The 19,860-nt window shown below is 41.3% G+C and overlaps 1 protein-coding gene across 1 annotated transcript; it reads right to left on the reverse strand.

The window, feature by feature from the left end:
• Window positions 1-3,000: 3,000 nt before the first annotated feature.
• On the reverse strand, window positions 3,001-19,467 carry CIMIP6 (ciliary microtubule inner protein 6). Its single transcript, XM_075269509.1, is given in 7 exon segments — window positions 3,001-5,571; window positions 5,573-5,649; window positions 5,652-5,757; window positions 7,694-7,809; window positions 14,497-14,653; window positions 17,856-18,084; window positions 19,409-19,467. Coding segments are annotated over 7 exon segments (891 nt in total). The 3' UTR covers window positions 3,001-5,424.
• Window positions 19,468-19,860: the final 393 nt, after the last annotated feature.

Here is a 19,860-nt window from a genome sequence, read left to right on the forward strand (position 1 = left end):
TACAGGTCCATGAAAGTCAAATCATGGCTCTAACAGACCTACATTGTGTCTTTCATCTCATGTTCATATAGAAAACACACATCAGAGACGAGAGGTCAGCGCTCCAGAGGGGAGCACATAACCTTATAATAAAACTGTTTGCAGATTATTCAATAACAGTACACTAAACACAGGCTCATTTTCAAATTGGAAACAACTTTTTTTTAATGGAGTGCTTTTTTATCTAGAAAAAAAAAATGAAAAGGCAACTATACTAACTACAATCATGAAATAGTCTAAGTAGTAGGAAAACAACAATAAACATAAAACACAATCTATGCAATAATGAATGGTTAGAAAGCATTGCCCAATCCTGTCTATTATTCCCATTTGTTACTTGTACAACAAACAACATAACCTTGTATGACTATGACATTACAGGTGACTAAGCTTGCATTGCTGATGGTTCTTCTATGCTTTTGCAAGGCAGTGCTTTTCTCTTCTCGGGTCCTCACTGCGCCTAGTCTGCTTTCAGATATCAGTGATGTCACTCACAACATGAGTCATGTTCCAAAAATGGGTATGCCAGTGAGCTCTGGCTTAGCACCAGCAGTGAGTGGGAATAAATTAAAATATGAAGATGAGAACGAGAGATGGGTTTTGGTTCCTATGGCAGCAGTGCATAATGATACCATTGTAACACTCTGTTTTAAGGCAGCTTATTGCTGGCTAGAGGTTCTTAAGAAAAAAAAAATCTGCCTGCAAATTTCAAAGCTGTGTTTTCAATGAGAGCAGAGACTTGGAAAGACATCTGATACACCGCAGACCACTCAACTCTTAAAACATTTTCACACTGTAATCCATGGGACATAGTCAGTGCCCTTGTCAAGTGTGCGGAGATGCAGGGAGGGAGGTAATGATCTGCATTAGCTCCATGTAATGGACCACTGTTGTTCCAACCTCATCTCTGAATGTCTCTCCTTGGGTGTTATTTCAAATAATAATTTAAGTGTATGATGAAGAAACCTCGCAGTGGGGCATTCACCGTCGTACCCAATCAGCCATCAATAAAATGTCAGGAAATCTGTAATGAAATGCAGATGTATGTGATACCCTGAGAACAAATATTTTACATAGAAATGTGTAATAGATCACATATATTAGAATTAAAGAGGACTTTTCACCAGCTCCTTATATCCTTTAATAGGCTTTGCTCCACTGATTGTGGCACAGTTGGAATTTTTTCTCTAACCCCCTCCATTTCTGAGCAATTGATACATAGTCTTGGCATCCAATATGCTAATTAGGCAAAGAGGATGCTCCAGCAGCAAAGATCTGGAAGGAAGTGATAGGTCGTCTTTAAGCACAATATCACACTTGCACTTAAAGTTATGCTTACGAGAAAAGGTGAGACAGGGGACCTCAAAGAAACCATAAATTTGCACATAGGTGTTCAAACAATCATCCAATTTATTGTCCCCTATACCACCTTTCTCCACGAATCCTTAGAGTTCTTATTCATCAAGGTATGTAAATTAGCTCTCCTCCAGAAGGAAGAGCTAGTTCCGCTTATAGGAAGGTGTCTCCTTCTTTTGGAGGACATTCTGGTTTGGCCGTTATTCTAAGTCATATTTCTAGGCTCTTTAATGGGTGGATGCCTATAGCTGGCAAAATGTTGGGCTATATGTGAGTATTCTACAAGGCAAGTTACTTTGTACATTTGAGTACTATGGGTACGAAGAGGACAACTTAGTGTTCCAGCAGGACAACGACCCGAAGTATACATGAAGAAATGGTTCAATGACAATGAAGTAGAGGTGTTCAATGGTGGATTGCTTGGGGAAAGCATTCGGGACACTTTTTATCATCTAAAAAACAGGATTTATATTTGGCCATTCTTGTTATTCTGGTTGCCCAAATTACATTATTAAAAAACATTGTGAAATCTGGATTATTATGCCGTAGACCAATTTTCTTCTATATGTATAGCAAATGTTTTTTTTTACTATTCCCATGATCCCATCTATATAGTCACATTACTGATAGTAACTACAATTTTCATAGTAAGTTGGACAGTTTTTGGCATCTATTACATGCTGCATGTTGCTAAATGGTGCATGACTGGATAAAGGCCAAACCCCATAAAGGCTTCCTTACAAAGCACTGAAGCAATTATGTTAAAGCCTGGGAGCTTATCCTTACGCTTACATGGCAGATACTAAGATGACTTGTATTCGTGATGGTTTTTTAACCATTTAAAAATATATTGTGAAATATCATTATTATTATACTTTTTCAAGAATAGAGGATCTTTCGTGTGTAATTGCAATTTTCTGGGAGAAATTGGAAGGTGCTAACACTTGTCATGACTGTACTATGCAGCTAGAATCAAATGGAGATGTATTTGATACTTGAGAACAAATATTTTACATAGCAATGTGTCACATAGATCATATATATTGGAATTAAAGAGGATTTTTCACCATCTCATTTTCTTTACATCTTACACATCCCCGTACTCTCCTGTACTTCATACACAGTAACATGCAGTGAGAGGCAGGAACAGCTCACAATACAGAAGCAAGTGAAAAAATTCAGGATTTCACAGAAAGGATCCAAAAATTGGTTAATAAAGTATATTACAAAATTTATTAATGGCATAAATACTGTCAGAAAATCAAAAGTTGTCCGAAAGTTTAGTTACACTTTACGGCTCCGTTCCCACGGAGTAACGCGCCGCTCATTCTGACACGTAAACATGTGTCAGAGTGAGCACAGTAAAACAAAATCCCATTGACTTCAATGGGTTCGGTCTTACGTGCGCTACCCATTGAAACCAATAGGTAAAAAAGCCTCCCATTGAGTTCAATGGGTAGTGCGCGTAAGTCGGCACCCATTGAAGTCAATGGGATCTGTTTTGAAGCACCTCACTCTGACACGTGTTTCCGTGTCAGAATGAGCGGCACGTTACTACATAGGAACGGAGCCTAAGGCTAATGCCCTATGCTGTGGAAATGCTGCTTTTTTAGGACTAGATTCAGCAGGAGATAGAAGTCTAAGTATTTCCTATATATTTCCCATTTCTTATGTAACCATTCTTAATTTTGTCTAAAAAAACCCGCTGCACAATCTGCATAAAAAAGCTGCTTTTCTGCAATGTAGACAATCAACCTAATACATACCCCCTACTGACTTCTATAGGATAATGTTGTGGGCATGCTCATGTGCAGACATTACTGTATGGGAATAAAGAGGCGCAAGGGGAAATACTGTGTGTTGTCTAATAACCAGACATTGAACGCTTTGTATGCCCAAGTATAAAAACATGAAATATAAAAATATGAGTCTTCACAAATTGGACACACAACTAGAACACACAAAAATAGCAATATATTGCTTTTATTTTATGCAGTCTACAGATTCTAAAGTTACCTTGTCCGTCTGAGAGCAGTATATGATAGCGGGAGAAAGGCTAATCTCTATAATATATAGAATTATGATTTGGAGCAGGATATCTGAGTAAAAAGCAGAGTACATCCGGACTGGACTCCAGGAAGAAACGGTAAGAGTCCTGTTAACCCCGCCCATATACAGTGATTGGCAGATTACCTTTAGCAATGTGTACACCAAAGGCAGCCAATGTGTGGGCGAGGTAATCAGGACTCTTAGGCTGGGTTCACAGAGTTTTTTGGTCACGATTTTGAGGCCGTATCCATATCCTGACCATTGAAAGAAGCGAGATGCTCATTCTTTCAGGCAGATTCGCCTCGCAACATCCGCCTGAAGACACTCCCTCCCAAGTAGGCTCATTCATTTGGGCCTAATCTGGAGCAGAGGGCGTGACTTGATGCTGGTGCACTGCACCGGCATCCAGTCGCAGATACCTGCATTTTGGTCCGGAACCTGAGGTGGCCTCCGTGTGTACTTACTCTTACAGTCTCTCGCTGGAGTCCTGTCAGGATTTGCCCTGCTTCCTGCTTAGAAATTCTGCTCCAAATCATGATCCTTATATCACAAAGCTTAACTTATTTCCTTCTACCATATCCTGCTCTCAGATAAAACAGCAGAAATCACCTGACAAATTTTCTTTGTGAATTAAAATATATAAAAGACAAAAATGGCGAAACAGGGATAAGGGTCCATTTACATTTTTATATACAGCCAATATATTGATGTCAGATAGTATTTACGGTCCTTTATGATTTGCCTGTAAACCACATATACACCCGTGGACAAAATTGTTGGTCCCCTCGTTTAATGAAAGAAAAACCCACAATGGTCACAGAAATAACTTGAATCTGACAAAAGTAATAATAAATAAAAATTCTATGAAAATGAACAAATGAAAGTCAGACATTGCTTTTCGCTTCAACAGAATTTAAAAAAAAATAAAACTCATGAAACCTGGACAGAAATGATGGTTCCCTTAACTTAATATTTTGTTGCACAACCTTTTGAGGCAAAACTGCAATCAAACGATTCCTGTAACTGTCAATGAGACGTCTGCACCTATCAGCAGGTATTTTGGCACACTCCTCATGACCAAACTACTCCAATTGTCTCGGGTGTGAAGGGTGGCTTTTCCAGACGGCATGTATCAGCTCCTTCCAAAGATGCTTAATAGGATTTAGGTCAGGGCTCATAGAAGGCCACTTCAGAATAGTCCAATATTTTCCTCTTAGCCATTCTTGGGTGTTTTTAGCTGTGTGTTTTGGGTTATTATCCTGTTATAAGACCCATGATCTGTCATTGAGACCAAGCTTTCTGACACTGGGCAGCACATTTCTCTCTAGAATTCCTTTATAGTCTTGAGATTTCATGGTACCCTGCACAGATACAAGACACCCTGTGCCAGATGCAGCAAAGGAGCCCCAGAACATAACAGAGTCTCCTCCATGTTTCACAGTAAGGACAGTGTTCTTTTCGAGATATGCCTCATTTTTCCATCTGTGTACATAGAGCTGATGTGCCTTGCCAAAAAGTTTGATATATATATTTTTATAATGTAGATTGTGAGCTCCATATAGGGATCACAATGTACATTTTTTTCTCCTATCAGTATGTCTTTGTAGAATGGGAGGAAATCCATGCAAACACGGGGAGAACATACAAACTCCTTGCAGATGTTGTTCCTGGCAGGATTCAAACCCAGAACTCCAGCACTGTAAGGCTGCAGTGCTAACCACTGAGCCACCGTGTTTCTCCAAAAAGTTAAATTTTTGTCTCATCTGTCCATAGGACATTCTCCCAAAAGCTTTGTGGCTTTTCAACATGCAGTTTGGTTTTTATTACTTTTTTAATTTTGTTAGATTCAAGTTATTTCTGTGACCATTGTGGGTTCTTCTTTCATTAAATGAGGGGTACCAACAATTTTGTCCACGGGTGCATATGTGGCAAAATTTGCAGGAAGAAAGTTGAATTCCATAGGACTTCCTTTGGCTGCCGTTATAATGCTTCACCAATAAAAAAGAGGGACTTTCTTCTGAATGCCTGAGAGCATCCCACATAGTTCTGTAGTGCGGCTGTAATTTCGGGATCGGCCTTGGCTGCTTCCCTGAATTCTGTTTTTGATAAGTGAGCTTGAGCAGTAAAACATCTGCTGGGAACCATGCAGGCAGATACTGGGTGAGGTCATGCTGCTTTCCACTGAATTTCCTCTTTCTGTTTGTAGCTATTGAGTGCATGTGACCCTGTGGCATTTAGGAACAGCTTTGTTCCGTGAGGAACGGCTGAACCACTCTCTGTTTTTATCTCTTTCCACACAAAGGCTCCATGACGCTGAAAAGGAAGTAAAGTTGACATTAGCAAGAGGAACACAGGCAGAAAGAAAGTGCAGCTGTGGACTGAGCTGAAATACGGGCCAAGAATCCATATGGTTTTCCTGGACATCGGCCTGGGGTCTAAGAAGTGGTGGTGATAACATAATGACCTGTCAGTAAAGCCCTCCTACCCATATTACCATGACACCTAAGAGCGACATCTGGAGCTGCAGAATATAGAAGAGCCTTAGGCTAGTTAATAAAATGTGACCTCCGCTCTCAGAACTCAAAGCTACTATTTGAGTTCATGTTTTGTTCCTTTTTCTGTTTTTGTTGGCCCTACGGCTCTCATATATAAAAATATTCCTATTTTTACGATGAATGAACGTCTACCATGCATGTTGTTACTCCAGTGTTTGTATTTGGTGTCACTGTCCACATTCCATGGTTAGAAATAGAAAAACTAGGAATATACTAACATAGCCAGCAGGAAAATTGTTTCTGCATCCCGTCTGTAGACACTTTACTGTGCTGGCTAGATGCATAATAGCATTACGTAAGAGAAGTAAGCTGAGAGCAAGGTGCACCTGTGTTGTAAAGGAAATCCAGACAAATGTTTTGGTGGGAGTTTTTAGAGATCTCACATCCATTCTACTCTCACAGCCCAACCCTTAAGGGACTATCACTGTTTTGCTAATTGGGGCTCTATTCTTGGCGCTACAACTAACTTGTTTAGGCTCTGTTCACACTTCTGTTGTGGTTTCATAGGTGCAGAAAAATGAAATCAATGGAATCCCAAACACTAACTTTGATCCCCTCTGAATTATAATTGGGGTCGGTCAAGTCCGCCATATGTCCATCATTCTGACATGAAGAATAGTACTGCATGCTGTGCGATTCTTCTCATCAGATATGATGGAATTTCCAATGAAGCTGTGCAGAGATCTCTATAAGGTCCAGGACTTTTGTAGATATAAGTAGAGCCTGCAAGGTCTGTATTAATTTTGTTTAGAAAGGGGGCGCTATATTACTAACTGCAGTCCACAATGGCTCCATGGCTCCCATTGCATTTCTTTCCATCCTTTAATAGTCACCCCTTCATTGATTCCTATGCAATTGGATTATTTCACTAGCCTCCACTGGTCCTGAGAAACCGGGGCAGTTCATTTTGGTGGCTGATATGCTAATTCGACATCTGCTATCACATAGGTGGTCTCAGGAGGGAGAAGGAAATGGGAGACCTCTTACACTGTCCAATCTATGGCAGCCAATGTCAGATAGCTCATAATTATGACCTGACAGTGGGAGCCTATTTATCATATTAGGCACCAAAACTAACTGCACCGACTGCTTAGGAATTGCGAGGACTGAGAAAACTTTCCAATTGTGTCTGAATAAGTAAACTGGTGCCTATTATTAGGGGGTGAATGCCGTCTTAGTTCCTCTTTAAACCTCCGACTATTAAGAATTCATGTATTGAGAGGTATGAAAATATAATATAGTCAAGTCCAAAGTAAACAAACCAATTCAATATGACTGTGTGCTATAGCGCTTACAGCTTTGTTGTATTTGGTTTTAGATCCCAGGGTGAAAATCAACTTGGAATAAGTCACTAAGAGTTAATACTGACACAAAGTTGCCGCCCCTTGTAAAACAGTCAGACCCATTACATTTTACGTGAACTCATTTACTATGAACATACACAGTTTTAAGAAAAAATTTGTACTGGTAAAATCAACAAGAGACCAATGTATCCTGTTGTAAATCCTGCGCTTACACCTTACTCCCGCTGTTTATGGAGGGGTTTTCATTTCGGGTCCTGGAGGCTTTACACAATGTATATATACTATAAACCTTCTCATTAATACAGAAAGGAAAGCACATTACTGACTTATGTAATGGACCGAAGGGCTTAGGATGCTTGAATAAATCTAGAAGAATCAGGATTTTCTTACCTTTCCCCGAATTGGTTCATTGGGTGTTAATCTTGAATCATATTGATGCAAAAAGGAAATCTCTTCCTGTAATAGTTTTGGCAGCCGATTTCTTCCCCTGGGAGATGCGAGAGGAACTATAAAACAGTACATGTGTTAATGACATCGAAAATGAATGTTTTCAGATACATTTAGGATTCCTTGTATATAATTTACTAGTAAACGAAGAAGCAGAAAAAAATCATTTCCAAGTAACAAATTTGCACATTAAGACATTTTCTATTAACACTGTATTTAGGGGTGATGTAAAGGAAATTGCTGCAAAATAGTCCTGATCCATGAATCATATAATAAGTGGGTGGGTCTTATTATTAGCTAATGCTGTCCTCTACAGGCACCCAAATGGTCCTGATGCATGAATCATATAATAAGTGGCTACAGGCACCCAAATGGTCTGATCTTATTTTATAGTCAAATTCTTGAAGAAACCTCTAGTTGTGTCTTGAGTTCAGGTCTATAAACTATGGGAAGGGTCCAGATCACATGGAGGAATAACATATAAACACTGAGAAAACAGAAAAACTCCAGAATGGTCATTTTTAGAATTAAAAACCAAGCACATTCACTATTTTTTAAACCAGAAACTTAGTTTATAGCAACTGCACATGCTTTAGTGGATATTCCCATCTCAGTATTTATGGCTATATCCATAGGATATGCCATATTACCGGACAGATGCAAGTTCCACCTCTAGAGAATCTCGATAATGAGGCTCTGTCAGGCATAGTCTATGGATATAGCCCAAACCACCCACCCCACCCCACTTCCCCATATAGCGGCCACCAACTAAGAGGAAGATGAGACTCCACGGACTGTTATACCCCAAATCAACCACAGGACAGGTCCTATTCACTGACCTCAATGAAGTTGGATTTCATCAATAAAGTTGGATAAAATAGAGCAGAACGCAGTCTTATTTGGTCCCATTAAAATGAATGAAACGACAAGAGTTCCCAACAAATATTATTAATAGGGTTCGATTGTGGTTTTGGATGTCTTTGGAGTATGGGAGGAAATCCACGCAATCATGGGGAGAACATACAAACTCCTTACAGATGTTGTTCCTAGCAGGATTTGAACCTAGGACTCCAGCGCTGCAGTGCTAACCACTGAGTCACCATGTTGCCCCTTGGTTTGATTGTGCATGTCACGTGACTGCCATTAGAGACCACACAGTTCTGACAGTTCTACTGAAGCAAGTCAACGTGATGTCACTTTCCCACACAGGGCCATCCAGCATAGGCAATGGTTAGTGTTCACCAACATGTGGGACTGGTCTGATATTCCGGATATAATGTTCACAATGAGACAGTTGTGGTTTCAGATGATTTATTTGGCATAAGACAACCTGCAGCTAATCCTGCTATTCAATGCTCAATAAGATGCATTTTCAATTAGCTATTTGTTTATTACTTCAACAGCAATTATATATACAATACTTTATCAAGTATATTTTTGCTTGTATAGATCAACTTCTAGTTAACTTTATAGGATACTTGACCAAGTGGACTAATCTGATCTGATCTGAGCTGTCTATACTATGAGGCTACTGTCACAACAGACTTGACCAGTCCTATGTTTTGGCAAAATAGTCTCTTGCCAACTATATATATATATATATATATATATATATATATATATATATATATATATATATATATATATATATATATATATATATATATATAGCACTTTTTGGCTGCGGCACACTAAGTGGGGCCTTAGTGTTAAGGGGTTATTCCAGTCTGGGATATATATGGCACATCCAGAGAAAACTCGAAAACACTAGATCTCTTCTTTATTCTCACAGTAACGGCGCCACTCCTGTCCACAGGCTGTGGTTGTTATTGCAGCTAATCCCCATCCACTTGGACGTATTAAAACAGCTAAACAGATAAAATCTGCAATATAAACAGTATAGTTAACGTGGGTGTAACATGTTTCAATATGTGATGACTGTGTATGTAACGGCATGTATTCTTATCATTTGACAGAACAGTTGCCATGGTAGCACTCTGTAGAGTTCCATGAAAACTGTATAGCAAATGAAAATAGTATATATAGTATATATAAAAAACACCAGTGAGTCTACTAGAATGTTAAACTGAATTCACACATGTAGTTTTTGTGAGATTATAGTATGGGACAGTATAGGAGGCAGGCAGATCACTAATATACTAGGACATACGCCCAACACAAGGTACAGGCCAGAAAATCCGGCTAACACAGACCCAGTTTCATAGCTGGCACTCAGTTGTGTGAATGCGGAGTAAGGCAAACTGGTTAATGTTTGGTCAGTATTTTGCATCAGTATTTGTAAACCAAAAAAATACAATGAACACAGAGAAAAAAAAATAAAATGATTTACACCCTTCTGTGTTTTGGACCCACTTCTGTTTTTGGTTCACAAATATTGATGCAAAATACTGGCTAAATATCAACTGTGTGAACCCAAGCTGATTTAGCATGTTTCTATGTAGATGTGTCCTCCTGGTGACATATTATTACATTACTCTGTATTATCAGATGACCACAAAGTAACCCAATACTGTGCTGACAAATGTGTTGTAAACTATTTTGACCATTAGGCCTCACGTAGCAAGACCCATAGAATAAAACGCTGCTGAAAAAACTACGGCAGAAATATGTCATAGTTTTTTCTGCAACATTTTTCCCTGCATTTTTGCACCATTTTCCCCTGTAGACTGACTGCCCCTATTATATCTATATGGAAAATCTGCAGGTATGGAGAGTTTTTTTTAGAAAACTCAGCTTTACCGCTGCAGATTTTTCTCTGCAATGTGTGGATGGGATTAGCCAGACCCTTTGCAGGTACTATAAAACACAACACTTTTTGCTGCGTTGTTTCCAAAACTTGGAGCCCCTGCCTTAGGAGACCTGGAGTCTTACAGAAAGGAACTAATGCAAGTGAAAACCATCTCCGCTTTGCATCAAAAACTCTGCTTACTTTCTGTGAAAAGTATTGTGGGAAGAACCGCAATGTGCTGCCGCAGTGGTCTTTTCCGTTCATTTTTTTTCTGCAGGGAGCCACGTGAGGCCTTAGCCTAAAAAGAGTTATTTTTAGCTGTCCAGTTTTCTTAGATGAGAAATGGACACATGCGGACTCCCCGAACACATTACCAAACACAGATGTGAACTAACCCTAAGCTAGGTCCGCGGTATCCCAGCTTTCACCTTTGCATTGCAAAGGTTGAAAACAGTGGCCAAACATGTAGCAATAATTGACATGCTGTAGGTTGAAAACCTGCAGCATAAAACAATATACACTGTGTTTTTATCAGCAGTGTGTGTATTTGTTTAGATCCTATCCACTAGACTTCAATTGTACATCACTGCGGGATGGTTGCCTGTAATTCTGCAGCATCTTACCCACTGTGAGTACATCATGTGAGTCCCCGGTCTAAATGGAGTTGCGTCCTGGGCCAACAAGGCAAACACCTTATTTTACTGGGTAAATCTGTGGTTTGCCAGGGCTGCAGCTGCTGTTGCAGGGGAAATGTAGTAGCACATGGCTTCCAGATAAGAGAATCTCAAGTCTGCCAGGTAGTAATGGTCCATACAGAGTGAAAGATTCTCCTCTATGATGGCCATATGCCTTAGTAGGGGCATACAGACAGGAGATGTCTTCGTAACACAAATCCATTAAGTGTATAATGTAAATTGGGCCTGAAATAGTGAGCTTGCAGTAATTTATTATATGCCTTTATCTTAATATCGCGGATTAATCTGTAACCTGGAGGGACTTTTTGTTCTGTTGCATGACGCTCTGTTGGGTGCAGTATGTGGGAGATATTCTGCATAAGAAGCTTTTAGAATACTGTAGGTCAGTATATAAGGCATGTATTGGAGTGCGTTACCACAGAACAAAAAACCTCTGTACTGTATGCCTGTGTATATGAAGTCAGAAGAACAGGGAGATACAGCAAGGGTATGTTAACACCGCCAAATCTGGTGCTGACTTTGAGGTACAGGTAGATCCTGCCATGATTTTGTCTCGTATTGTTTTCAATGGGAGTCAGAGATCAAAGCAAGATGCTGAAAAAATAAGTGCTATGCTAAATGTTCACTTTACTTTCCAATTTATCTTAGGCCGTGTGAACTGCCCCTAAGGCCCCTGCACCTCAGTGGGTGCTTTATCATTGGTATTAGGGTAAGTTCACAGGACTGAAATGCTGCAGAACATCTGCATAGAGTTTCAATGCAGTAAATCTGTGGCATTTTACAGCAGCAGTAAAGTGGATCAGATTTTAAGACGACACACGGCCATTTTGACAACACATTGAATTCTATGTGTATATTCACATGGCTGTTTTTTTAACGGTTTGTTTTTCACGGTTGTCCAAAAACCAACATGCACTATCTATTTCCATATAGATAGTGGCCTGTGAATAGACCCATTGAAAGTCATGGGTTCTATAAAGGTCATGTGAAGGTCCTTTGAAATACAGTCATGTAAATAAGGGCTGTCTAGACATTAGGTCCGTGATAAATGGCACAATCCGCAATTGCGGATCAAAGTGTGGAGCATGTATCTATGTATTATAGTATGTATTTATATGAGCCCATACCTACACCTGTAGTTTTATCAGCTGCATGTCCGGGCCGTAGTGAAGAGCCACAAAATATGGAGCAGGTCCTATACCTGTCCTTATGTGCAGCTCGGTGCATTCAATTCAGCGTATGGGTCAGTGAAAAGCATGGAAGGCGAATCAATACCAATCCGTGCATCATCCATGCCATTTTCACAGACCCGTACATTGCATACGGTCGTGTGAAGGAAGCCTATGGAGTGATAATGACACCTCAGAACAGCAATAAGACACAGCATGGAATAAGGAGTGTATAAAATACACAGAATTTACATACAGTAGAGAAGTAAAGTGAAATTTCTCAATATAGCCATGAAAGTATGTTATTCTGAAACCCAATAAAAAGACACCCACGTATCAGATGTCAAATGAGATTAAGTTTGGCAGATTTTATCCCTTCTGCTGAGTTCCTGCTGTTTTAACCCTTAAAGAGCTGCTGAGGACTGCTTATATTCATAAAATTAGAGGTGAGCCGTCTTCTAAGGCGCCTACAAGGTTAATGTGGGAAGCAAGTAGTTTTTACTCGACAGCTGCTCATATGAAGAGACTGAAAACACGCCATGGAAGGAATAGTTGTAGAGATACTTGGTGTTCAAGTAAGGTCTTATATTCACCAGCCGTGCTGTATATATATAGAACTGTGAAGTCTTATTTAGTGATAACAAAGTATAGATATATATATAGATCACCCTCCGCTCTATTTCAGCTTTGCGCCATGCAGAAGACATAACATATGTGGGAGGGGACTGTGTGTGTGTGTGTGTGTGTGTGTGTGTATATATATATAAAGTTTGGATGTTTGTTACTCGATCACGCAAAAACGGCTGAATGGATTTGGATGAAATTTGGCACATAGATAGTTTGTAACCAGGGCACAAAACTCAGGACAGGTCCTATTCCTGTCCAGTTTTACGGCCATGCTTATTTGAATGAATGTGGCAGCGGCTGGTGCAGCGCAGCACAGATGACATCAATGTGACACCCATGCGCCCGGTTGTGCCGTTCAGTCATGGACGGTGGCTAATACACCATGTGAAACTGGCCTTTGGCCAACCCCCCCCCCCCTAGCATTTTTCTTTGCATTATTGCCTTTTCTCTGCAGTTTTTCTTTCCCTATTAATTTTATAGAGAAAATGTAATTGTTTCTGCAGGTAAAACTGACATGCCGTGTTTATAAAAACACAGCTTATCTGCACTGTTTTCTCCCCCACAATGTGCAGACATGGTTAGCCAGAATCTTATTCGCCTTGCTTTTACTGTAAAATGCAGCATTTATTACTTCTGCATTCCTGCAGAAAGAAAAACGCGTTTCTGCAACGTGGTGCCTCAGGATGAGGCCCCACTTTGCGGAAACGCAGCTTCTTTTGTTGCAGATTTTGTTGCGTTTTTTTGAGCCAAAGCCAGGAGTGGATTGAGCAGAGGGTAGAAGTATTAAATTTTCCTATATAGTTCCCATTCCCTATGTAGCCATTCTTGCCTTTGTCTCAAAAAGCCGCAGCAAAATCTGCAACATAAAAAGCTGCGTTTCTGCAACGTGGGCCCTCAGCCTTAGCCTAAGGCCCCACATTGCGGAAACGCAGCTTTTTTTGTTGCAGATTTTGTTGCGATTTTTTGACCCAAAGCCAGGATTGGATTGAGCAGAAGTATAAGAAGTTCCTGTATATCTCCCATTCCTTTTGTAGTCATTCCTAGGTTTGACTCAAAAAAAACGCAGCAAAATCTGAAACAAAAGAAGCTGCATTTCCGCAATGTGGGGCCTCAGCCTTAAATGGATCTCATTCACATGCAAGGTGACCAGCGCTGCTGGTTTTGAGATTTTTGGCTATATGCCCCTTTTTTTAATAATGAATAAATATTTATTAATTTGTATTCTTTCAGGTAGAATAACTCTTTATATAGTCAGTGAATCAGGAAAATTGCCAATACTGAAATACTCGGACAAGTACATTTTCTCACCTCTGATTTAGGGAATCCTATCAGGAAAACTATTGCAATATTCATCAGACATCACTAAAAAGCAGAATTTAGTCCTATATACACTGTTTATAGTGATCTAGTAATGCTATCAAACACTGCACAATGCATACTGATCCAGTATATATGGTTGTCTATTGGTTACTTGTGTTGCTTTTTATATGAAGAGATGTAGCTTACCTATTCCATGTAAAGGGGATTTGTGTGGGTTACATCCATGCCGAGTTTGAGGACTAGAATAAGTCTGATGTCTGAAGTCACTTCTCTGCGTTGTCATCAGATTGTAAGAAGGTTTATGAAGATATACATTTTCTTCATATCTTGGCCACCACTCTGTCTTCAGGAAAATGAAGAAAATATTGCTGATCTCATAAGATTTTAGTTATAATACCTGCACCTTCCGCAAAAGACACCGGCTTAAAAATAACTGGTTGCACTTCAATTAATAGTAAAATGACAATGGAATACAGTCCAGGAATGGTGATGCACCAGTCTCTGGGGTGTCCAGCCCATAAACACAGGGTGTCCTGATTCTAAGAGTGTCACCAGAGAAAGAGTTAAAGGGGTATTCCCATCTTGCAAAGCAGTGCCATACTGCTAAGATATGTCATGACTATGATTGGTGGAGGCGTGATGTCTGGATCCAAATCTGTCCATGGGAATGAAAGGGGTGACAGCGCTGACTGACGTCTGGGCCCCTTTACTGTTTTCCGCTGGACAGTATTGCTCTCGAACATCAAGTTGTGTAGAGAAATGCAGATGACCCCATTAACATTTGTTCTAGTTTCTATACATAGCATAGCTGGCTGGTAAAGATACAGTGGTGGTGCTGAATTACCTGAGACCCCATCATTCACAGGATTGGTGGGAGTCCAACTCATCGGGCCTCCATGATTGATAAAGTGATATCTCAGATATAGGTCATTACTTTATGAGAAGGACATACCCCTTAAGACATAAGCTAGTTCTCTTTCAATAAATATCAAGCCTTTTATAGACTGTTTGTAGCCTATCTCCACTGGGAAACATATCATACACCCCTACATACCTTGTATGAAATTTACGGACTACTACTATACAATGACAGTCCTTGGTTCACCCTATAACTAACATTTCCTCATACTCTCTATAGACTTTAAAAGGTCATTACGGTAAATCGCTTAACTGGCTGTAAGTCCTGACCAGACTTATGGAAACAGGTGAACAGCGTTACTCTGCGCTGTTTCTATAACTCCCATAAGGGTGAATGGAGACTTTGGAAATACTGTAGCCCAGCTGAGCTTCACCGTTCTAGCTCCATAGTTATAGAAACAGCAAAGCTAATGTGCTACACTGTTTCTGTAGCTCCCATTCACCTCTATGGGAATCATAGAAACATACAGCAGCGCCTGTTACAGCCCTGCCCTGGTGGTCAGGAATTGTGGCCAATACATCCCATTTTGGCGAATCGCTATTCCTTCAAGATTCAGCTGATCTTCTCGGTCTTGTAATATGGTGGATGGTAACCCTAATCCTATTAGTAAAATAAAATATAGAAAATAGCCAAGGTTCTGTTTGATATAACTGGAATAACGCCAATGTAAGCTTTGATAAAAACCCTGAATACTACATGAAATGTGATTCTCGGTCTTTGTTCCCCTCTGTGTTTACAGGACAATAGCCAAAATCATTATTTATGTGTCATTTGTTAGAGAAACTAAATGGAACAACCAAGTAGTTATTGACATAAGACAATAGAAGAATTGTCTACTTATTCTCAAATTGAAGAGGACCTATCATCTATCCCAACTTGTCTGTTTTATCTAATAGTTAAAGGGAATGTGTCACAAAAATTGGCCTGATTTTCTAAACCAAATTTCTATGAGAAACACATTTTTAAGAACTATCTGCTTGTATAAATATATATCTACTAGCATTACCTGCGACTTCGTCTGCGCCGCCCTCACTCCCTGTGCCAATCATCACTTACACAGGCCCACACTCCCCCGCGCACCCGTCTGCCTTCCCCACGCAAGCGCGGCATCGCTGAGCCGGTTTCCTCGCCGTACCGCACCGAAGTCCGCCACTCCCATCCACGCACAGCATCCGGTATCCGGCCGCGACACGCAGCAACGTCCCCCGCCAGTGCTACACATACCAACTCCCCCGGGTGGCCTCACTACCTATTCCCTCCCTCCACCACCATCCCCCCCTAACGCCCCCCTACCAAAGCACCCGCCCTGGACCCCCTTCCTAACCCTCACCCCCAGAACCCCCCCAAACCACCTCCCCCACCACCGATATCTCCCCACTGTCAGTAATGTTCTTGGTGTTTGCAGAGTGCTGTTGCACGTTTGTTTTTACATTCGTATTGCACCAGCATTTCGTGTTCACATTTATTGGCAGTGCTGACCATTTTGTGAGTTTCTTCATTGTGCTTTTGGGCGGTGTGGCTGATATAATATAGGTGAACTACTCTCCCCTATTCATTCAGGGAAGGCTTTTGTGATGTATGGAGGACATGATATGGCTGAGAAACACATCTGCCTTCATTAATGGGAAATCAAGGTCCTCAGAGAGGTGAGCCATTATAATGTAGTACCCACCGAAGGCTGGGTTCACACCAATGCTTGAATTCTGTTCAGGGTTTCCATCCCCGAACCTGCTTAAAAAATGTGGTGCTGCTTGAATATTTTTCCCTTTCCAGGCAGTCTTTGGGGTACGCTGGTTTCCGTGGATGTCCACTTTTTAAGAGGATTAGATTTCCATTGAAGGTTCCCCAAGCGGTCCCCTCGAACAGAAACCTGAATACATTTGCAAACCTAACATAATAGAGGTCGTCTTGTCATGGCAGATGGGCTTACAATTACAGTTTGATCAAAGTGCAAAACTAAGAACCTTATTTCTATGTCTGTTTGCACCGACATGTTAATCCTGCAGAGCAAGAACTGCACTTTATAGGAGATTTCTGCTGAGGAAAGTGGTGAACCCAAAATAAATCTGCCACTTACTCAAATTCCTTAACTGGGCATTTAACAAGGGGTTGTAAGGCTCTGTTCACACTGCCATTTTTTCCATAAGTCAACAGGAACATACAGGATGATTTGTCATAATTGATATGGCTCTGTTATAAAGGAATGGACACTGAAAATGCAGAGAAATGTAACTATTATAGGAGCGGTTTAATTACATAGGATATAAAAACCATCACAGGAAGGAAAAAATACCCCTACGGAGACAATCAGATAGAAAAGGGATGAATGGGATGAGCGCCAGTACCGAGCACCAATTGTAAAGACGAGGTGCTGGGCACTGTAAACAATGAAGGGGACGTGGTATTTCCAGGAGTGCTGGAGGCAGGTTTTAACATTATAGGACCAGGGAAAACCTTGCAATTGCGGCATCAAGACACAAATTTGAGGGGTGCAAGCACAAAAGTAACTCTGGCTGCTCAGGTATCATGGCTAGCTTTATAAGCTCACACATTATCCCTTGGCAAAAATCAAAAACAGTCTAGGACATCTTAACAACTTTTTGTAGTTTCTGTATACGGTACTTACCTGTCTGTGCTTGGTGTTGGAGGTTAACATGTATGTTATAGGTTCGTTCAGAAACCTGACATTGTCTCGAATGAACTTAGCATGGTATGGATGAGGCATATTGTTCCGATTTGGTGACTTTGGGTGGGGTGGAGGACCAGTCTTCTTGAGCAGAACAGGAGGGCTGATTTTACTTTGATCCAAACTTACATCAAATAAATTTTCATTAAATATTCTGTAAGTATTTGGCCTGTCAAAAAAACCCCAACAAGTTCCAGTTAGTATTCCCATAAGTAATAAAGCAGGAGTCATAGGTGCTTCACTGATTCTCCATAAATGTAGGTGTTGCAGTGTTACTCATCCTGAGCCTCCTTGTTCATGTAGTGAATGCAAAACCACAGAACTTGCTTATGTATGTGGAAAGTACAAAGGTGACAATCCCTATGGCTGCCATAATGACTGCTCCTAGGAATTGCCATTCTTCACCCAGTCTCATTTACACCATGCTATGAAATGGGCAATAAAATGTTCCTTTGATTCTTCGTCTGTAGCTCTGTATATGGGGGCACTGTAGCTCTGTATATGGGGGCACTGCAGCTCTGTATATGGGGGCACTGTAGCTCTGTATATGGGGGCACTGCAGCTCTGTATATGGGGGCACTGTAGCTCTGTATATGGGGGCACTGCAGCTCTGTATATGGGGGCACTGCAGCTCTGTATATGGGGGCACTGTAGCTCTGTATATGGGGGCACTGCAGCTCTGTATATGGGGGCACTGCAGCTCTGTATATGGGCACTGTGCTCTGTATATGGGGGCACTGTAGCTGTGTATATGGGCACTGTGCTCTGTATTTGGGGTCACTGTGTCACTATATATGGGGTCACTGTGTTACTCTATATATGGGGGCACTGTGCTCTGTATTTGGGGTCACTGTAGCGGATATATGGGGGCACTGCAGCTCTGTATATGGTCACTGTGTCACTATATATGGGGGCACTGCGCTCTGTATTTGGGATCACTGTATATATGGGGGCACTGTGCTCTGTATTTGGGATCACTGTATATATGGGGGCACTGTGCTCTGTATTTGGGATCACTGTATATATGGGGGCACTGCGCTCTGTATATGGTCACTGTGTCACTATATATGGGGGCACTGCGCTCTGTATTTGGGATCACTGTATATATGGGGGCACTGTGCTCTGTATTTGGGATCACTGTATATATGGGGGCACTGTGCTCTGTATTTGGGGGCACTGCAGCTCTGTATATGGTCACTGTGTCACTATATATGGGGGCACTGTGCTCTGTATTTGGGCTCACTATGGCTCTATATATAAGAGCACTATGAAAGCCATCTCTAACCTTGTATAACTTGTGCCTAGCAGGGCCCACTCCTTGCTCTGACCACTTGTGGCTCGGGCACATCAGTCACATGATATTACTTGTCCCTGACATCAGAGAATAACCTTTATTTAGCTGAACCAGCGGAGTGGCCGTAGTAAGAGGCGGGAGCTCAGCACCGCCTGCACAGGGAAGAGAAGCAGCAGCAGCAGCAGCAGCCGGGACTTACAGGACGCGCTCGGGCACTCTCTTCTTGCTGGCCATGTAGATCTCCATAGTCCGGTACATGCTGTATGTAGTCTCGCAGCTGCAGCGCCGGCCTCCCGGGAAATCACAGGGTTGCAATGATACAGTATCGCGTTCTGGTCGCCGGGCAACCACCCCACGCGCATGCGCAGAGTCACTTCCTTGTGTCGGGACTGGCAGGGAGACTGAATGTCTTGTATCCTTCCTAGGTAGGGCTCAGTCAGGGCTCACAGGCAGCTATGTGCAGGGGCCATTACTATACAGGACTCTGCTTTTCCAGGATCTGGATATTGCTGGCTTGTCTATGGATAAGGCTATGTCTATGTAGGCACCCCCCATGATCTGCTGTTCTATGGGCTGCAGCATTCAGGTAGCCCCATTAGGTGAAACAGAAGCCATGTACAATACCCTGCACCACCAGGTATACTAACAGTA

The sequence above is a fragment of the Leptodactylus fuscus genome, chromosome 3 (genome assembly GCF_031893055.1).
Source record: "Leptodactylus fuscus isolate aLepFus1 chromosome 3, aLepFus1.hap2, whole genome shotgun sequence".
NCBI classification, from domain to species: domain Eukaryota; kingdom Metazoa; phylum Chordata; class Amphibia; order Anura; family Leptodactylidae; genus Leptodactylus; species Leptodactylus fuscus.